At 37.5% G+C, this 19,446-nt stretch overlaps 1 protein-coding gene across 1 annotated transcript; it reads right to left on the bottom strand.

Annotated features, from left to right (window-relative positions):
- Positions 1-241: 241 nt before the first annotated feature.
- Positions 242-18,004, bottom strand: dpf3 (double PHD fingers 3). Its single transcript, XM_028439126.1, is given in 13 exon segments — positions 242-384; positions 489-570; positions 2,075-2,187; positions 3,405-3,533; positions 3,630-3,773; positions 5,901-5,942; positions 6,236-6,308; positions 6,440-6,535; positions 7,160-7,293; positions 8,996-9,114; positions 9,796-9,854; positions 9,856-9,946; positions 17,873-18,004. Coding segments are annotated over 13 exon segments (1,182 nt in total). The 5' UTR covers positions 17,905-18,004; the 3' UTR covers positions 242-316.
- Positions 18,005-19,446: the final 1,442 nt, after the last annotated feature.

Raw genomic sequence — 19,446 nt, 5'->3', positions numbered from 1 at the left:
GTTTATTTGTGACCAAACAGTCAGCTTGAGTTTAGATGACATTTGCATCTGTTGAGTGTTGGTTATTGGAGAGGTAGCGAAATCTGCGCCACACACAGGAAAGTGCCCTGAGTCTGATAATAATGCACCGAAACACGTGTAAAAACTGCATGCTTATCATGTTTTGCTGATGCCCAATAGTAAACACAACTGCAGACACACACATATTGGATATACAGACCCTTTTCAAAAAAATAGAATATCAAGGAAAAGTTGTTTAATTTCCACAATTCCATTCAAAAAGATAAGGGTCCGTACTTGTGTTTCCAGGACGTCGTTACGCTTCCTCGTACGCTGACGCCTTGTCTTTTAAAAGGTCCAAACACAAGTGACAGCTCCAGCTTCCTGATAAAGAAAGCAAAAGACATGAAGAGTGTGAGATCTGAGTCCTACATGACGCGTGTTTGGGTTTTTGTTACAGATAAAACCCATGTGAGGGTCAGCGGTACCTTCAGGGGGTTGTGTCATCTGTGGTTTTAGGCAGTACATGTGGTAACCTCTGTCACAGTCATCACAGAAAAGCAGCTGGTCCTACATGAGAGGAATTAAATCAATGAGAGTAAATTATAAACCATAAAGAAAAAGAAGAGGATTTTAGTCTTCTTCTTAGTAAAAAAAACAGCAAAATATGATTGACTTCATCCTAAAGCCTGGTTATTATCAGAGATGTAAAAAGTACTGATATATTCTACTCAAGTAGAAGTAGAAGTACTGTTTCTTGATTAAAATTGTACTAAGTACACGGACAAGTAAGTCATACATAAAATACTCAAGTACAAGTAAAAATGAGCTCAATTAAATAGTACTAAAAGTGAAAGTTACTAGTTACTTTCACCCCACCACATTTATTTTTTGGTAATAAATCTTGCCATGGTTCACTTGCATACAATAAACATCTCATGTATACATTTAAAAAGGAAGAGACCAAATCTTTTTTTATTTTATAAAATAAAAGTTTTGATAAAATTTACAATTCTTTTTTTTTTAAATAAAATAACACCAATGAATTCAATAGAAAAAAAAAAAAAAAAAAAAAAAAACTTTAAGTATAGCTACATTTACGAACTCATTCAATGTTGTTTTGGCGCCGTGCATTGCGTTTAATCTGATTGGTTGGCTATGATGTGATGCATTTGATTGTTGTCTGGTCATTTCCTTTTTTGTAGTTTCACAATGTCCGTTGATCATTTTAAAACAAAAAAAATTAAAAATTTACTCAGAAACGATTTGTTGTAGAAATGTAATTAATTACTTAACTTCTTTTAAAATGTACTTAAGTACAAGTAAAAATTACTGATTTAGAAATATACTCAAAAAAGTACAAGTACCCATAAAAGCAACTCAATTACAGCAACATGAGTACTTGTAATCCGTTACTTGCACCTCTAGTTTTTACATCACAATCCTATTAAAAATTGATAAAAGAATGGCTGAAGGGAGGAGATTGAATATTAAAAATAACCAACAACTTAAAAACCAGTAGCTGATGGTGCAACCCACGAAATTAAAATTAAACGGCAAAACTAAGGGTGAAAGTGTTACAAGGCGATACAGATCCCAGAGCCATTCATGATACATGTATTATTTGGCTTTTACATTTTGTCATGAAGCTATATCAATATTTCTCTTTTAACTATTCTAGATAACATCGGTCACCTAATGTAAGGATTAAAAGCTCATGAACGCTCTTCTCAGCTTTTCTCAGGATTTAACAGACATATCTGTAACTTTATCTAACTAATCTAACTGACTGATCTTTGAATCATGTCTTTGAAAAGTTGTGGCTGCACCATGATGTGACGCTCGTAAACAGACAACGGCAGAATGAGGACGCTGTTAGCCAAACGTATGAAACACCAGTTTGGACATTTGTAGCGTCAACTGATCTGTTCATTTATGTTTTTGTTTTGCTTGTTTTTTTCCGATGAGAATTCAGTGGCTGATCCTGATTTGTTCCCAAATGATCATCTGATTTTTTTTCAAATATAGTCACAGCGTTAAAGTTAATCCTCAGGCCTCTGAGTTGCATACGTACGTCGTTCTCTGAGGTGCCGCAGAGGCTGCACGACTTGCACTCGATGCACTGCCACTGGTACGTCTGCACTGCCTGCATCATGTTTTCAGTGAACTGCAGACATGTGGGGTGACCTGTTAGGAGAAGGAGAGGTGGAACGAAACCCCATTAAGAAATAAGAAATGTAACATGCAACAATAAATCATTATCATTATCAATTTTATATCGCACTTTTCTGGGTACTCAAAGTCGCTTTACAATGAAGGGAGCAGTGTTGGGGTTCAGTGCTTGCTCAAGGGCACCTCTGCAGTACTGGAGAGGTGCCCTGGTACCTCTCAAGCTACCAGAAAAACTTCCGTTAAACTGAAACTGAAACAATGAGTAGCTCAATAATAGTAACTAATCATATGCAATATGTAAACTGAACGCTGTTCAATACTAATGTGGCCTTTTTTTCTGTTGTATTTTTTTAGATTGGCCACCAGGGGGACCTATTTTTACAGAAAATTTTCTAAAATGTTGTATAGTAATTTTTTTAATTATTTTTTTACCTAATATATAAACATTTGTTGTAACAAGCAGAGAAGAAAATTTGTTGCATTTTGCTTGATAGATTTTTGTGTTTGTGGCTTAAGTATTGGTATCGGTTTTTGGGATCAGCAAGTATACGTAACCAAGTATCGGTCCTGTACTGGAAAAAATAAAATAAAAATTTAAAGCAAAACAAACAGATGAACTAATCTAGAGGCAAGTGACTATACAAGCCCTTTAACCTCTTAAGCTCCAGCCACTTTTTGTCAAAAATTACATACAAATAACGTTTTTCAAAGCTTCTACATAAGCTACATGGCTAATTTGAAGTAGGACCCTTAGTCGTTACAAATTTTGGAAATATATGATACTGAGTGACAATAAATCATGTCTTAAATACAGAAATCTGGAGTCCGCCCAAAAAAAGCCTAGAGATTTACATCAATTATAAAGCCAATTCTCATTATTGAAGGCTATAAAAGCAGAAATAATTGAACTAATGTATGGACATCAACTGCAGCAAGTTTGGTGATAATAATAAACATTAGGCCAAATATACACATGTTTTTGTACAAAAAAGTTCAGACTTTGCCTCAACTGTGCCAAAGTTTTCCATTATTCAAATTGATTCTAATCATTATTAGTCTTATATTTGACAACTAAGTGTTGCAATTTGGCTTGAAATAAATACATTTTATTCAGGTCTTTGAATAAAAGGTTCTAAGGTTTCCTGACTGACCTCGTTATTAATCAGCCTAATGTGAGAAATGTAAGCAACTCCATTTAGTGATTTTGCAGTTTCTGTCAATGAGGGACTCACCGGAGCGTCCACAGTCAGAACAGGACACAAGCTCCTCCGCTTGCCCAGTTTTCCTGTTGGAGTCCTGGTCTCCCAAGCAGAAGTCACAGTAGTCGTTAGGAATTATGGTTCCATCTGGGCGTTTTTGAGCTATCATGAGATATGGTAAAGTGAAAATACTGGATATACTCGCGTTGAATGTACTGAGGAGGTTTCCAGCAGAATGGCAATATGATGGTGTCTTACGTTTGTGGTTATCTGAGTTCCGTGGGGAAGATGGGGCCGTCTCTGTTTCCTTCTCCTCCTCCTCCTCTCCTTCCTCCTCTGCCAGGTGAGTGTGGGTGTAATGATAGCTGAGGCCTGGTCGGTTCTTGTAGCGTTTCCCACAAACTGTTCATAAAACAGTCCAATAAAACAAGGAGCACTTGTAAAATGTGAGCCACAACTATCGACTTAAATCAATTTACTGTATGACTACATCTGCTACATACTGTATTTACAGCCTCCAAGTGTGATACCAACTCAATGATTTAGAAATAACAAAAACATGGACATACAGTACATGTGTAAAATAGAGTTGAGGTTTAATTCTGATTTTTGTTTTTACAGCCATTTCCTTCCTCAGAGTCTGAAACCTCCTGCATCATTAAAGCAAACACCAATCATCTTTATATCCTCTTTCCTTGTGTTCAAAAACCCTCTTGGACTGTTCCTCTTACTCCAGCTTCATCTCTAACATACCTTTGTGCGATATATTCACTATCTCACCTCTGACCTCACCCCCTTCCACTGCATTTTAAAAAACTGCTTTAAACATCTGGCTACACTCTTCCTTCCGAAGTACCAGTATGTTAAAAGCTAAAGTTAAACTTTGTTCCTCTTATTTCTAAAAAAAAAACAGGTATTCATGACATATTTTATTCATCTATGGCTCCACGTTGATGTTTTAAAGGTCAGACCTCCTCAGTTTTTCTCTGTTTCCTTTCCCAACCTTTTCCAAAATGCCAAATTCAACATCTTCCACTTCCAGCTTTTTCCTCATTAGCAACTTGTTTGCACAAGTAATTTCTTTCTTTCTTTCTTTAATCATTCAGGTGAATGTTCTTAACACAGGTTTGTTATAGCAAGCACCGATTTGACTTGCATTACTTGTTTTGTCAAACAGTCAGACACAATCCTGACCATATATTTGTGCTTGGAACTGCGACCTTTGAGCTTACTTAATAAACCTTATAACATTATTTATATTGATCAAAAATATAAACGCACAAACCAAAAATGCCGAGTTAAATTGATCTATAGTGAAATATGCTCATAAATAGTGTTTTATTGGTGCACTGAATGATTAGTTTGCTAAACTCTCGTGACCCACTTCCTGTGTGAGATTACTCACACACTGATTGGAGCTGGATCAATTAAAGGCCACCCAGAAATGTGCACTTTTGTCACAAATCACAATGCCACAAGTCATGAGGGAGTGTGTCTTTGGCTTGATGGAAGCTGGGATATCTGAGATGGTTATGTAAACACACTTGAATGTGCATCATTCCACCATCAGCCGGTTGAGAAGTCGATTCGGAGATACTGGCAGCACTTGGAATCATTCTGGATCAGCAAGTAAGACAACGTGCAACAGTTCCAGTTCCAGGAAATGAGCTCAAGCTCCGAGTTACACTGCAGGATGATTAGGACAACATTCCACAGGCCACTGTTGACAATCTGGTTAACTCTATGTGGTGGAGATGTACCGCTTTACGCGATGCCAATGGTGGACACACTTAGCATAGAGTGCTGTGACTGATCCCTAGAGGTTTTAGGCTGTGATAACTCATGAATTGTGCACAGTACCTTGTTAGACATATTTCTGTTGAATAATAAGGCAAGAATGAGATAATTGTTCTGTTGAAATATTTCCCAATCATGCGTTTATATTTTTGTTCCGTGTACTTACACAATGTTGCAATAAACCTAATTTTTTTAATTGCTTTGTCTTTATAAAGTCTATAAAAATGTATGAACTGGCAAAGTAAATAAGGGATTACTAGTCTTACTGACAGGAGATTAATTGTGAACTCTCAGCAGAAGAGCACAACAGAGCTGTAGTGTAGCCATTCTAGAAGTTCCTTATTAATCCAACACACTATATTATTGGAGCCGTTTTTAACCAAACTTTGTCAAAACCAGTAAGTTAACGCATTAATTAGTTCACCCCGTACAAACACTTCTACAATGGCTACTTAAGAGCATGAAAGCAAAGCTAAAGTCATCTACAAGAACATGCATCTTTCAGATGCTGATGATTACGCCTTTGTTTAAACACATGCCGTGGAAAAAAGAACAGATGATAGCACTCTGCAAAGCGTTAGTGTCATGCAATGTTTGCGCTGAATCCAGGAATCCTTGAAAAGCATAACGCTAAAAGCCGAGTTGAAGTAATTAGCATTCACACAACAGCCTGTTGGCTAATCAGAGGGAGTCTTTGGAAAAACAAAGGCGACAGGTGACAGGTGCGTATACCTTCTTCAGCCTTTTTTGAATTTAACTTTTGTTTGTATCTATCTGGAACAGAGAAGAGCAAACAATAATGGAAAGACAGATCAAGACACTTGTTCGAGGCTCAGTTACTGTATGTATTTATCCACATCACCATGGCCATCAATGTATGGAGGGTTTTGTCCGGGTGCATAAGGGGCATGCTATACAGCAAACTCTCTTCATGCACTTTGGAACAGGCAGAAAAGGCGCCGTCACTAAAAACAGAGGTTCTCTTCTTCTATCTGCTAAATCTAAACTGTTTCTTCAAAATAACATGATTCACAAAAAAAAAAAAAAAATGCTTCTTTCTCTCTTACTGTCACAGACGTAAGGTTTATCCTGGTCGTCCGTGCAAACGGGCTCCGTTCTTTTGCGATTTGATCCTCTGTTCTAAAAGGTGACACAGCATCAGTCTTACTGCGTGATCTCCAAATAAAGGAAACATGCTGTTAAACAGTTCTGTGTTTATAATAAACACACACACACATTGTTAGACTCTTGATACTGTATGTTTCACTCACTTTGCCTCTGTTTCTGTTTTTTCTCTTTGGGGTGTCCAGTTCAAATTCTTCATCATCGATGTAGGCATCGCCATTTTCCTCTGCCTCCAGAACTCTCTGCACAAAGGAAACAGGATGGAAAGCATGAAAGACAGATTACAGTTTCTCTTTTCTCTATTAACTAATCATCAAATCATTGTCTTTAGGTTTGGAGACTTCCACCATTTCTACCCTAACCACTATATTATATGTCTTATTATATCTGTATTTATGCTTTTAAATTACATTTACAGTTGATCTATTCTTTCATATGACAGAAAGCAGTTCTAGCTTTTGTATTTAACAGTGTTTAATATTGGGAGAAAGCTTTGCATTTTTCAAAAATGCCAAAATGTGTTTGTATCCTCTTAGGAGGAAGTGAGGGCCAAATTGCTTTTAACTCTAATTCATCCTCAATCACTTAAAAACAAATGTACTTGAAGGTTTTTTTATACTGCGTGTATTTGATTTGGTTTTGCTGATCACGAGGTTATTAATTTATGGTTAACTTTTTGTTCCCAAATATCAGTCAAAAAAGTTAAAGTTAAAAGTTAAATGAAAGGTATTTATTTTAACAATGACAATCTAACAATCTCCAAATTATGTAAAAATAATGTTATTGTGATCGGACTTCATTGCCAAGGCAACTTCCAATCATAGGGCCAACCACAATCATCATTATCAACAATTATTTGTACTCACTTGTATTTCCAGTAATGTCTCCTCTTCCTTACATATGTTGTTTTTTTTCTCTGGCAGACTGTCGCCTCTAAGCAGGGCCTCCAAAGCTGTGGCCTCCGCTGTTGGCCCCTCACGTTTGGGGGCCAGCTCTGCTTCTACAACACAAGGCAGCAAAGAAGAATTAGGGAAAAGAAAAGCAATGTTTTCAAAGATTGCCCAAAGCTTTATATATATATATATATATATATATATATATACATGTAAATTACTATTTGTCCCAGTTGTATACTGTAGTTACAGGATTACATCAGAATTATTAAAACCAAAATATTGTGTAAAGCATTTACATTTACATGCACAGAACAATTGTAAAAGCAAATATTCAAAAAGTATTTTAACATAAACTCTCTCTGATTTATCTTTCTATCACACTACTCTCTCAAAAATGTCCCGACTCATGTTTTAGATGCTGAATCTTTTACATCCTGTGGGTAAGGTAAAGTTTGTCATGAACAAGTCTGAACACACACACACTGACACACTCTTAGCTCCTGAAATAATGATGTGACAATGTTAACCTGTGCTCGCTTATAAATTTGACATTTTTCTATCTTCCTGGGTTAATCTCTAAACTGATGAATCCAATGTGGCTTGAAAATTCCTGGGAAGAGTTTTAACCGGTAAGAGATTTTGGGTATGAGTCATAAATTCAGTTTGTCTATGAGGAGTTTACATTTTCTTCCTGATTAAAATCATCTATTAGTTACTTCAAAAAACAAATAGGCTGTATTTGTGAAAATATCTTATTTTTAAGGATTTTAAAGCAAAACATACCCATGGTGCTCTAAACGGTTCCTTTAAGTCACAGATTTGATTATTGCATTTTGAGAAGCCTAAAGTCTTTTATATTTTCAACTAAAATTAAAAAAAAAAAAAAATTGTTTGTTGTGCCTTTTGTTGAAGGAAATATTTGTTAAGTAAAGATAAGATGGTTTAAGAAGGAAACGCTTAGAAAATTATTATTTTTAAAAGCCCTGTGTTCTACCAAAACATGGATTTCCAGAAGTAACCTATTGGTATAGGTTTTGTGCATCTGTACACAGGCAAACGTCTCTGCTCAGAATGTATTAAATAAACATGAAGCACTCACTAAAGCCCAGGAGAGGAAAATTCACATTCCTCTGCTATATTATGATAGATTTCTGGGCCAAACTTCCCAATTAGACTTTTGAAACTAAAAGTGGAGGAAAGTATTTAATTTACGTTCCGAAAACCTCAAATAGTTCTAAACTCGTGCGGCCCCGTTTCGTTTCATTCATGTTATTTAGTTGACTTCTCAGTCGAATCTTTAGAAAGTTAAGATTTATGAAGGAGGAAACAATCGGGATGAAAAGCAGAAACATTTCCTATGCCTATCATGTTCCCGGGATATTCCATTCTTAAAAATCCCCCTGTAATGCACACAATGCATGCATGCATGGACGCACATAAAAAAGTGCAGACTTCCTACTCATAGGACCATAGTACCTCTTGGACAAAATGATTGTAGAGGCCCAGAAAGGGTGCTTCTGTGCTGCAGGAGCAAGAGTTGTTGTGTTGTGTGTGTGTGTGTGTGTGTGTACTGCCACAGAACAGTGAGAGGGGGCATTGATTCAAGAAATGAACCTGGAGACCTGGTGAGAGAGACAGGCTAAGCAGAGCCAGATGGCCAGAGAGAAAGCATTAACGCCACAACCCCCCCAAACAGCCACAAAACACCTAAAAAAAACACATTACAGGTCATTTTTAAAGTGACAATAGATTTGATTAGAAATAAATAAAGGATGTGTGTGTAAATATTTGCATAGGTTGTCTTACCTAGTCTAAGCTCGCACAGGCGTAGCTGTGGATCCAGGGGGGAGTGGAGTCGCCTCTTCTTTCTCCAGCAGCGAGCCGGGTAGGTGTACATCTGTCCTGATGCCTGACCTGGACACATGCATGCAAACACTACAGATTTGTGCATGCAAATGCACAAGCATGCATACACACTGGCAGAAGCCTGACCTTATTTGCCACACACTTAACATGCCCCTGATTTGAATAGTACTCCGACTAATGGTGTGTATAATGAGAAAATTCCTGCTCCAATGGAAATATTTATGACTGTTTATGCCTCATAACCTGGATTATTTATGTTTGATGGATTTTAAGTCTCATTCACATGTGATCTGGACTGCAAAAACCAAGTGACACATCACAACGCTTTTATCCTTAGTAGAAATAATAGATTTGCTCTTTTAGATTATTATCCATCATTAGGTTTTGTGGAGAGAAAGGGAACATGGGGTTTATATTTGCATAAGCAGGGGCAACAGACAGAGGGGAGCGGATAAGGGCAGAATTAATACATGTACTGTGAGTTAGGTCTACCACCACGTATATAGGGTGTGCCTAAAGGGCTTTGCATGAAAGATGGTTGGCATGGCTATTTGTGTCCATCTCCCAATAAAACGCAACTCCTTCCCTTTGAATGCCCGGGCAAATTCCAGATGTGCAAAACTTTTACACCACAGAAGAAGATGAAGCATCGCTCAAAACTTTACAAGATGAAGTCAGATGATTGGACCTGACTTCTCTGAAGACCATTTTGAGGCCTTTTTTCTCACCTGGCTGACGGTTGTCTTTTCTCCATCCAGATGTAGCAGTTATTCTGTGCGACCCCAGTTTGTGAGTCCAGGGAAGGGCATCCGCACACTGCGCTCAGCACAGAGCCGGGCATTGTAGTTTCGACAATGCTCAATGGCCTCCCTGTAGAACTGGTCCCCAAGCCTGATAGCAGAGAGACAAATGGCAGCATGAATATTTCAAGTACCAAATAACTTAGCGAAGTAAATAATCAAATGGCACAAACTGTAACACATTTTTCTCAATATCTTATTTCTTTAACCACTGCCATAATATTGGTGTTTAGTTTGGTCCTTATTTGACCTAAATACATATGATTGCTATTAACTTCTATCAACCACAAAAAAGCCTATTGGAGAACTTTTGGATGACCACCATGTGATGTGTGCACAATGGGTAGTGACTATAATCTGCAAATTAGGAATGAATGACTTTCACGCTATTCAAATTATAACCAAATTTTGGATGAAAGTCTATTTGCAACATGAACCAGAGGGTGGTAAATAAAGTAGCTTTGCTCAGATTGACCCAATTATTTCACACCACTGACTGACAAGAGAGTGTTAAACCAGGTTATAAGACATAAATATTAGCTAAAATCTTTATGTGGGCTGTAACTGAGCTGGGATCAAACAAGTCGTACTCCCTGTGCAAAAAGACTTAAAAAACAATTGTGTAGATTTGTAGTACTGACACGTGTTTCTCTTCTTGACATATGGTTAAGGACAGTTGCTTCAGATGAGTTTTCATTAAAGGGTTTCAGTAAGCTTGTGTTCCCTCTTTATGTGGTTACTTCTTGTCGCTCTGGCCGCACAACATGCCCGTCTCTCTGACTAGGCTGTCTGTGGCTCCTCAGCACAGATATGTAAAGAAATGCAAAGCTGGACAAAGACCAGCACTCTGGACACTAAATCTTTACAAAGATGTGCACTGTTTGGGAGATAGAGGGAGCAGAGAGACGACAGAGGGAAAAGAGGAGGTTAAGGGAAAGAGCGCGAGAGATAAAGCAGGTAACGTAAGAAAGGTAAAGAATACAGAAAGAGTTAGAAATAGAACAGAAGAAATATTGACTAGAGAATAGATCAAAAAAATGACTTTAGAGTTCTTTGAAATCCATTTTCACCAGTGTTTAATTGTTTGTCTGTTAGCGTGATTACATGATTTTGGCAACATTATAGCAAAGACAGATCCTTACGCCATGATTTAAAAGGGATCTGGAATCTATATATATATATATATATTATATATATATATATATATATATATATATATATATATATATATATATCTATTGATTCTGGATCAGTTTGGAAAATCCAAAAATCCCTATCTCTCATCATTGGCCAAATTTAAAAAAATCATATATTGTTTTTTAATTGACCAATCTTTATGAAATTTGATGTCCCGATACAACTTTTTCGCTTCCGATACGATACCGATATTGCGTCCTTGGGTATTGGCCGATACCGATATCAGCACGAATCATACATATTTTTATTACTTATTTTGTAGTGTGGAATGTTAGAAAAGGCTTGATTATAAAAAAAAAAAAAAAAAGACCCCATTTATTATAAACTAATGGATTACATATAATTAACCTTTTAGAATAATTATATTCTATGATTGAATAAAATAAATTAAAGAATAAAATAGAAGATATTGAAACAATATACTGTATATTATATGGGAGATTTTAGATGCAGTCCAATAAAATCCGATATTCATTTTCTGGCTGATATTGGACCGATATCCGATATCAATATCAGATCTGGACACCCCTACTAATAAGTTTACAATAAGAATGTGGAAACGTATATTTTCATTACAGAGGGCAGATTATTATCCTTTAAATTCAAAAACTGCTGTTTACAGAGTCATTTTTCAAGTGCACATCGAGTTACAAAACTCGAAGTATAAAGAAACTATTGAAACAGCTGCAAAACAAGTGTTTCTGCCACTAGCTGCAATGCCACAACGTCTGTCCTTAAAGCACACAGGGATAGCAGCGGCTTATCTTAGAAATAAGGAATGCAGCTGATACTATAGATGACACGACTTTACAATATAAAACCATACGAGATGGTAATCCACGCCAAGCACAATGTCCAGAACAGACTTTCTGTCACATAAACTCACGTTTGTCATATAAATATCTTGATTAAAGCAGAATGACGGTGCATGCGCGTGTCCTCATCTGTCTCAGTCCACTTTCTTCCCTTTTCCTGTGCCATCACATATTGCATGTTGTTGTATGCGTCCTATTTCAACAACAACAATGTGTCCCCAGGCTGCTTTATCTCTTACATAAGTGAGTTGTCGTGCAAGTGTGTTGGTTTTCCGTTGCATCTGCCTTTGTGGTGCAATAACTACATGAGATTGAAGTGACAGTACATGCCTCTAGGATATTACATGTCTATGTGTGCTCTAAAATAATATGTGCCCCCTTAAAAAAAACACACACACAATATAACTACTCAGTGAAGCAAAAACCAAACCAAAAAAACCAAGGTGATACATGATGGTAAGGACTTTCCTATAAGGCAATAGCCACTGCCAGAATGTGGATAAATTCTGCAGTTTATGTGTCTTAAAGAGAGGATAAGAGAGCTGGACCCTTCCAGGATCTCATCCATCTCTTGTCTCGCGTCGGTACATCAGCGGTTATCACTCTAGCAGCTGTTCATGAATGATTTATCTTAGCCCGAGGAAAACGTCAATGAAGAATGAATTTTATTACTGCTGAGCTTCGGGAAATCAAATTAGGTCACCAAAACTTTAAGGAAGCACAAGGACAGTCTGAATATGAAGTTGATATTATTCAGAAATATTCAAATTTAGGATGAAGAGGAGAAAAATAAGTTGCTTTTTCTTCCTGTTAATATTCCAAGGTTGTGGCTTGTGATGCAGTATATCGGATTATTAGCTGCTTGGTTCAACTAATCATTGTGTTTTACAACAATGAACAGTAAAATTTGAGGCTCTACTTCCACTCAAAATGAAAAAAGACACAAGTGTAAAATCTCAGACACACTGCGTGAGTATCACTTACATGAAATAGATATAACACTAACCTAACCCAATATTTCCCTTTTTTTTTGACTGGTGTCCTGTTCAGGGTGAATCACATTTTGCCTTGAGAAAACATGCATTGGCTCCATTGTTATGCTCTGAAGAGGATGTAGCTGTAGAAAAAGAACGAATTGACAGAAATTACAGATGTCCCGATCCGATATTGATATCGGATATCGGTCCAATATCAGCCACAAAATAAATATCCGATTTTATCGGACTGCATCTAAAATCCCCGATATAAGCACTCCGATAAAATTTTCCGCTCCAGCACTATCCATAGGTGACTGTGGTTCATACTCCAACAACGTAACCTACTGTAATGACTAGTGTTCTCTGTTTGAGAAACATCACTTGATCAAGCCTTTTCTAACATTCCACACTACAAAATAAGTAATAAATGTATGTATGATTCGTGCTGATATATCGGATCAATATCGGCACTGGCCGATACGTAAGGCTGCAATATTGTTATCATATTGGAAGTGAAAAGGTTGTATCGGGACATCCCTAATAGAATCATTTGAAAATATTCTGTAAGCACTAACACAGGTAATATCTTAACCTAAAATAACAAGTATCTACAACTAAAGTTGTGTTAAATCTATTTATTGTTGGTTTTTTCGCTGTACAGTGATTAGAACATATGTATTCAATGTGTTGATGTTGATTCTGTCATGAAGTTTGACACAAAACAAAAAAAAGGAAAGAAAAAGAAAGAAGAAAGAAAGAAAGAAAAAAAAAAAAAAAAAGAAAAAAAAAAAAAAAAAAAAAAAAAAAAAAAAAAAAAAAAAAAAAAAAAAAAAAAAAAAAAAAAAAGAAAAAAAAAAAACAAAAAAAAAGAAAGAAAAAAGAAAGAAAGAAAAGAAGAAGAAAAGACCCAAGAAAGAAAGAAAGAAGAAAGAAGAAAGAAAAAGAAAGAAGAAAGAAAGGCAAAGACTAGAAAACTGAGCACAATAAGCTGTTGGACTGTAACAGTTTGGTGAATGTTCCTTTCTTATTAATTCTGTATAGATTATAGTGTAAAAATACTACTGCTCAACAAACAAATGTTGTTTTACAATTGTGACTGGTCTGTTGCTACAACGTGTTTTAGGTTCTATGAATGAAGCGTGCGTGTTGTCCCCGTGATTTTTATCAGCTTAAAAATGGAAACAATATACCACACAAATGAGGGGAAAAGAGTTTGTGCCTCACATGAGAAGTCCTGCATGTCTTTTATTTAATGGTTGTACATATTCTCCTGCACAAACCTTATCGGGAACAGACAAAAAAATGCAGATTAAAAAAAGCGTGCTTTGACTAGAGCAAAAAAAAAAGGCAGGGGGACAGGAAGACGAGGGCAGGGCTGCATCATGTGGGCACTGACAGACGTCTTTGTGGCACTTTGTAGGCCATGCAGAGGGTAAAGGCAAGGGGGGGGGCTGAGGAGAAGGAGGAGGAGGGGCCAAGAAGGCAGAGAGGGAGGGACGCAAGGATGGGGAGGGGGTCCAATATGTCCTGGGGCACACGTGTTCCCTTTCAAACCTTGTCACACTCATTTTCTTTCAAACACGTGCATGTATGTATGCATGCACACACCCAAACACACACACACACACACACAGATGCTCTGTGTGCACAAACAGACCACACAAAGGGAATGAAAGGAAAAGGTGTAGAGTGCAGTCTGAGGGGAGAAAGGGGAGTGAAAGCAGCTGAAGAGGAAAGAGTTGTAGGAGGGGAAGCTGTATATGTTGAGCAGTGAGAGCTGGAGACGACGTGGTTTGAAAGATAACACATACATGAATATAAAATGGTGTTCCCTTAATTTAGTGATAAAAATATTACATATCTAATAATAAATAGATTTTTTGAGTTTTTTATTTTTTTGGCTATTTTGCTTTCTCTTGCTGGAAAATCATTCCCAGACATTCATTGGCTCAGACAGACAAAAACCAGGGTTCCCCCATCCCATGTGCTGAGGGTCTAGCAGAAATATATGCAGTAGACCTAAATGCAGCCAGACAGACAGACTAACCCCCGCTCTAAACCCCCTCTCAAAAAAAAAAAAAAAACCCACACTAATACACATACACGCACGTACCTCCATCCCTCACTCACGCTCCCTGTCACACAAACTGGGGGGAGGGGGTACATATCTACGTAGAAATACACACGATAATACACACACAACTGCACCCCCCACTCCTTTACATTCCCCCTAATCTAAAAACCTGTTCTTTCATCCTGATTCTGTACACAAAGCATTTCCCATTTTAGCTTCTCGGCTCACTGTTGATTTAAATTTTGCAACATGAAAGAGATTCATGTTACGCTTTGATATCCATCCATCCATTTTCCAACCCGCTTGGTCCTGTTTTCAGGGTTGCGTTGCTTTGATATCATCTCACACAGTCTTAGATGAAGGCCTATTGCACAAGGCCTTCCAGATTTAGGTCAGAAGGATATCTCTTTGTGAAATGCAGTTTAAATCACTCAAGCAAAAAAAAAAGAGCAGGCAATGGGAATTATGAATACATCTCCATAGAGAGCTAAACGTATTTGCAGCCATTGGTTATAAATAGTCATCTGTCAGAACCGAACACTTGCAGGAGAGTTGGGAATGATTCTTAGCGCATCCTTATTGAGTTCATATGATTTACCAGTAACACATGAGCCATTCCAGCCTATTGTTTAAAACATAGTGAACTCAAACAACTGAGTTGCCTGAAAACGCAGAGCACAGTTTCCCATGAATGCAACACATGTGTTACTTGATATTGGCGCTAACATTCCTCTACAATATTATCATCCAGTTTTCATTACCGTTCTCTTGGTTTTTTTTTTTAACCTTTCTTATTTGTACATGTTGGTATGGGTGGGCGGAGTCCTGACATTGACCTAAACACACACACGCACGTCCTTTTTCAAATATTACACGAGGGTCCGTCTAAGGAAGCCTTGCTGCACGTGAAGGGCAGATGGGACTCCTTCTACTACCCCCCCACCAACCTTTCACCCCCCCCCATGCCCAACATTAGCCTGTCTTTCTTTGTACCTCTCCTTCACAACAGATGGACCCTGGGAAATACTGGGACACTCATAATCTGCTGGTTTACATACAAAACAGTGGAAACTTAAATGCATACACCCATTGCCTACATTGCATCTTAATCTGTTTTGGTATGAGAAAGATTAGCGCAACTTTTCATCTAACGTCCTGGCAAAGTCAGTTTCTAACAAAGGGTGTAGGCTAAAAAATTCAAGTCCAGAACATAATTCATTTCCTTATTATGTCCTTCGCTGTGAGATTTGTCTTATGCAGTACAGAAAACCAGCCTGAAATAATCTTTAACATTTGAAAAAGCTCATATTAGTAAAAAAAAAAGATAATTTCTTCCACTTGTAAAGCACCGTGCATCACACTAACTGATTAAGAATGACAAAACGGAGAGCAGATTTAATGTCAATGTTGAAGGTGTGGAGTTTGAGAGGTTTCCATTAGTTTGAATCCCATGGAAAATCAGTGACTTGGGCCGTTCAGTTGTTAGATAGTTTTAATGTATTTTTCTGACTTTATGGTCTTTTCACAACGTTGACTAAGCTCTGTACATGCATTTAATGACATTTAGTGCAATACATCAGCTGTAGACCTTATAGGTGAGGGGTGTCAAACTCATTTTAGTTCAGGGGCCATATACAGAGCAGTTTGATCTCAAGTGGGCCACAGATTTTATGTAAATTTAGTCATTTCCACATTATTGTGCCCTAGTTTGCACTTCTACGTATACTTAAAAGACACAATATGTAAGAAACCGACAATATTCTAGCAATAAGTGACATATATCAGTGCTAACAGGATCTTCACTTTCAATTTTCCAGATTGTGTGACCAATTTCTATTGAACTAAGGAAGATATTATACGAAGTGTCCATAGTTCCGGACCCGGACCTCAGACAAACCTGACTATAGTCCCGGCACTTCCTGAGCGCATGCGCAGTTCCGTCTTTGACAGACCTTTTCTACTCAAGGATTTTCTCTTCTGCTGATGTGGGGTTCGATTCCCACATCTGACATGTTTTTTTCTTCATTTTAACATATTTAACACGGCACATTCCACCTTTAAAAATACATATACAAAAAAAAAAAAAATAAACATTTTAGTGTATTTCCTGGGTTAGGATCCGGACCAATAGCATCAGCCAATGTTATGTAATAATTTTAGGAAAATAGAAGGATTTTGAAGGAATTTGACTGAAAATGAATGCAATCATGCGATATAAGCACCAGGAGTGTTGGGTTTCATTAACACAATGATTCATGTTTTCCCTGTGATTCTTACCTCCTCCTGCGGGCCGAATTGGATGCTACAAAAGGGCCGGATTTGGCCCCCGGGCCATAAGTTTGACACAGGTGCTTATAGGTTGTTCCTACCATGGGATTTCTGCAGCTGTCACAGAAGGACAGTCTTAGCATTTTGTGCTAACCAAATGGTTATGAAAAATGCCTTAAACTAAATGTTCAGCCCAGGTTTTGTTGTGACGCTTCTCGCTATTTCTCAGTATTTTGCTTTAGACGCAATATAGAGCGCGCTGGAAAATCTGTGCATGTTTGACAGTGAATGATCTGCACAGTGCGCGCTTTGGACGTCAAACGCGTCATTATCAACAACCTATCGACACAGATTGATCATTTGTCCAATAAAAACTAAAACAGCGACAACTTTCTGAATTACTACAGACAACATAAGCGCACGAGAAAGGATGCGCAGATCTGCACGAGGCGCTTTCCTCCGCGTGCCGTGCATCTGCAATCAATGCCTTTAAATCACCATTAAACAACACGGAAAACATGCACCGATACCTGAGAAACAGAAACGCTACAAATACACGGTCAAAAAGGTTGACATTTCAATTTCTATCCGGAAGCGCGTTTACCTTTTACTTGCCCATATTCTTTCCATTTGAATTATCCAATCAAATTCTTCACTGATAAGAACAAAAGATTATTTCTACTTACGATTTTAATGGGTTATGAATAACAGCCGCCATTTTCCAGCTGGACTGTAGCACAATATTCCAAATCTCGGTGTAGTTTGAGAGCCCGATGAAAAAAAACACGCACACACACACAAAAACACAGCAGCCAATGCGCTCCAGTGCGCCAAGCTGTCCACCAATGACGCGGCAGAGTGGACGTGGGGGGCGTGGCTTCAAAGTCATCTGTCAAAATTACCGTCCCAGGCCCCCACACGGTCACAATTAATAAACAGTCTGTGAACAATCACTTTAATATGATAGTCAGATCATTTTCAATTAAATATTGAGTCTTCCCAATTATGATGAATAATACTTATTGGATAAGATTCTCATAACGTTACAACAGGGTTTTTCAACCATGGGGTCGTGGCCCCATGCGGGGTAGCCTGGGAATAAAATGGGGTCGCCTGGAATGTCTAGTAATAATAAAATTTTACATTTTTATTCTTCTATTTTGTAACATGTTGCATTCACTTGAAAAAAAAAACGTTTTTTTTTTCTGAATAATTTCTTTTTTTTTTGGTTTGTTTTTAGGCGTTTTTTTTTTTTCTCCTGTTTTTCGAACAAATTTTTGTATTGTTTTTCAGACTAATTTTTGTTCTTCTGTATTTCATGCTAAATTTTTCCCAGTTTTTCGGACTATTTTTTTTCTGAGCTTAGAGGGCATTTGAAACAACAGATGCATTTATTTATTTACTGAGAGCCAAACATTGTTGGCTCGTTTAATTTGATAAAAATGTACTTTCACCTTGGTTTAAGACACTGGGAGACAGTTCTATCTTTAAGCCATATTGATGGCATTACATTTAGTCTATCGACTTTACGCAAGCACCTGAGGACTTTGTACTCTGTGTAGGAAAGCGCATTCAGATCTGTGGGATATAGTGACATTTCTCCAGGATCAGTTGGACAGATATGATATGTTCCGTGGATATAAAATTATGCAAGCTGGCTATGTGGTCACTGCTGAAAATACCTGGAAAGGGGTAGAGAGTTTAAGTGTGCAGCAAGAAGTCACCATAGGATGGATGTCCTCAAGGGATTTACAAGTATCTCGATAGTTCAGGGGAAAAAAATGCAAGAAAAACAGAAGAAAAAAAAAAAACTACTTCGAAAAACAGAAAAAAAATGATTCTAAAAAAAGAGGGGGGGGGGATCTTAATCGAGTTTAATTATTATATGAATATTCTAAAGTTTTTGAAAAACAAAAAAGGTGATTTAAAAAAACTCTGCTTTTGTATGAATAATTGTTTCCTGTACCTAGGCTCGAAGTGACATTCTGTGATGCCAGTAGTTGCTTTATTATTTTCTAGTGATGTGGGTTTTTTTTTTTTTTTTTAAACTTTATTTGTACCCGGAGGGGGCATTCAAAACTGCATTTAACCCATCGCTGAGGAGCAGTTAGGCACAGTGATGGCCCAGATGAGACTCGAACCGGCGACCCTCCGATTACAAGCTCGCTTCCTTAACCACTTGGTTAAAAACATATTAAATCCTGTAAAAAATTTAACCAATGAATGTGTGAAGCGTCAGAGCCGGTAGTGGTTAAGCAAC

The sequence above is a fragment of the Gouania willdenowi genome, chromosome 24, assembly GCF_900634775.1.
Source record: "Gouania willdenowi chromosome 24, fGouWil2.1, whole genome shotgun sequence".
In the NCBI taxonomy this organism is placed as follows: Eukaryota; Metazoa; Chordata; class Actinopteri; order Blenniiformes; family Gobiesocidae; genus Gouania; species Gouania willdenowi.
The sequence above is the reverse complement of the archived record's forward strand: the minus strand, read 5'-3'. Positions and strand labels throughout refer to the sequence as shown.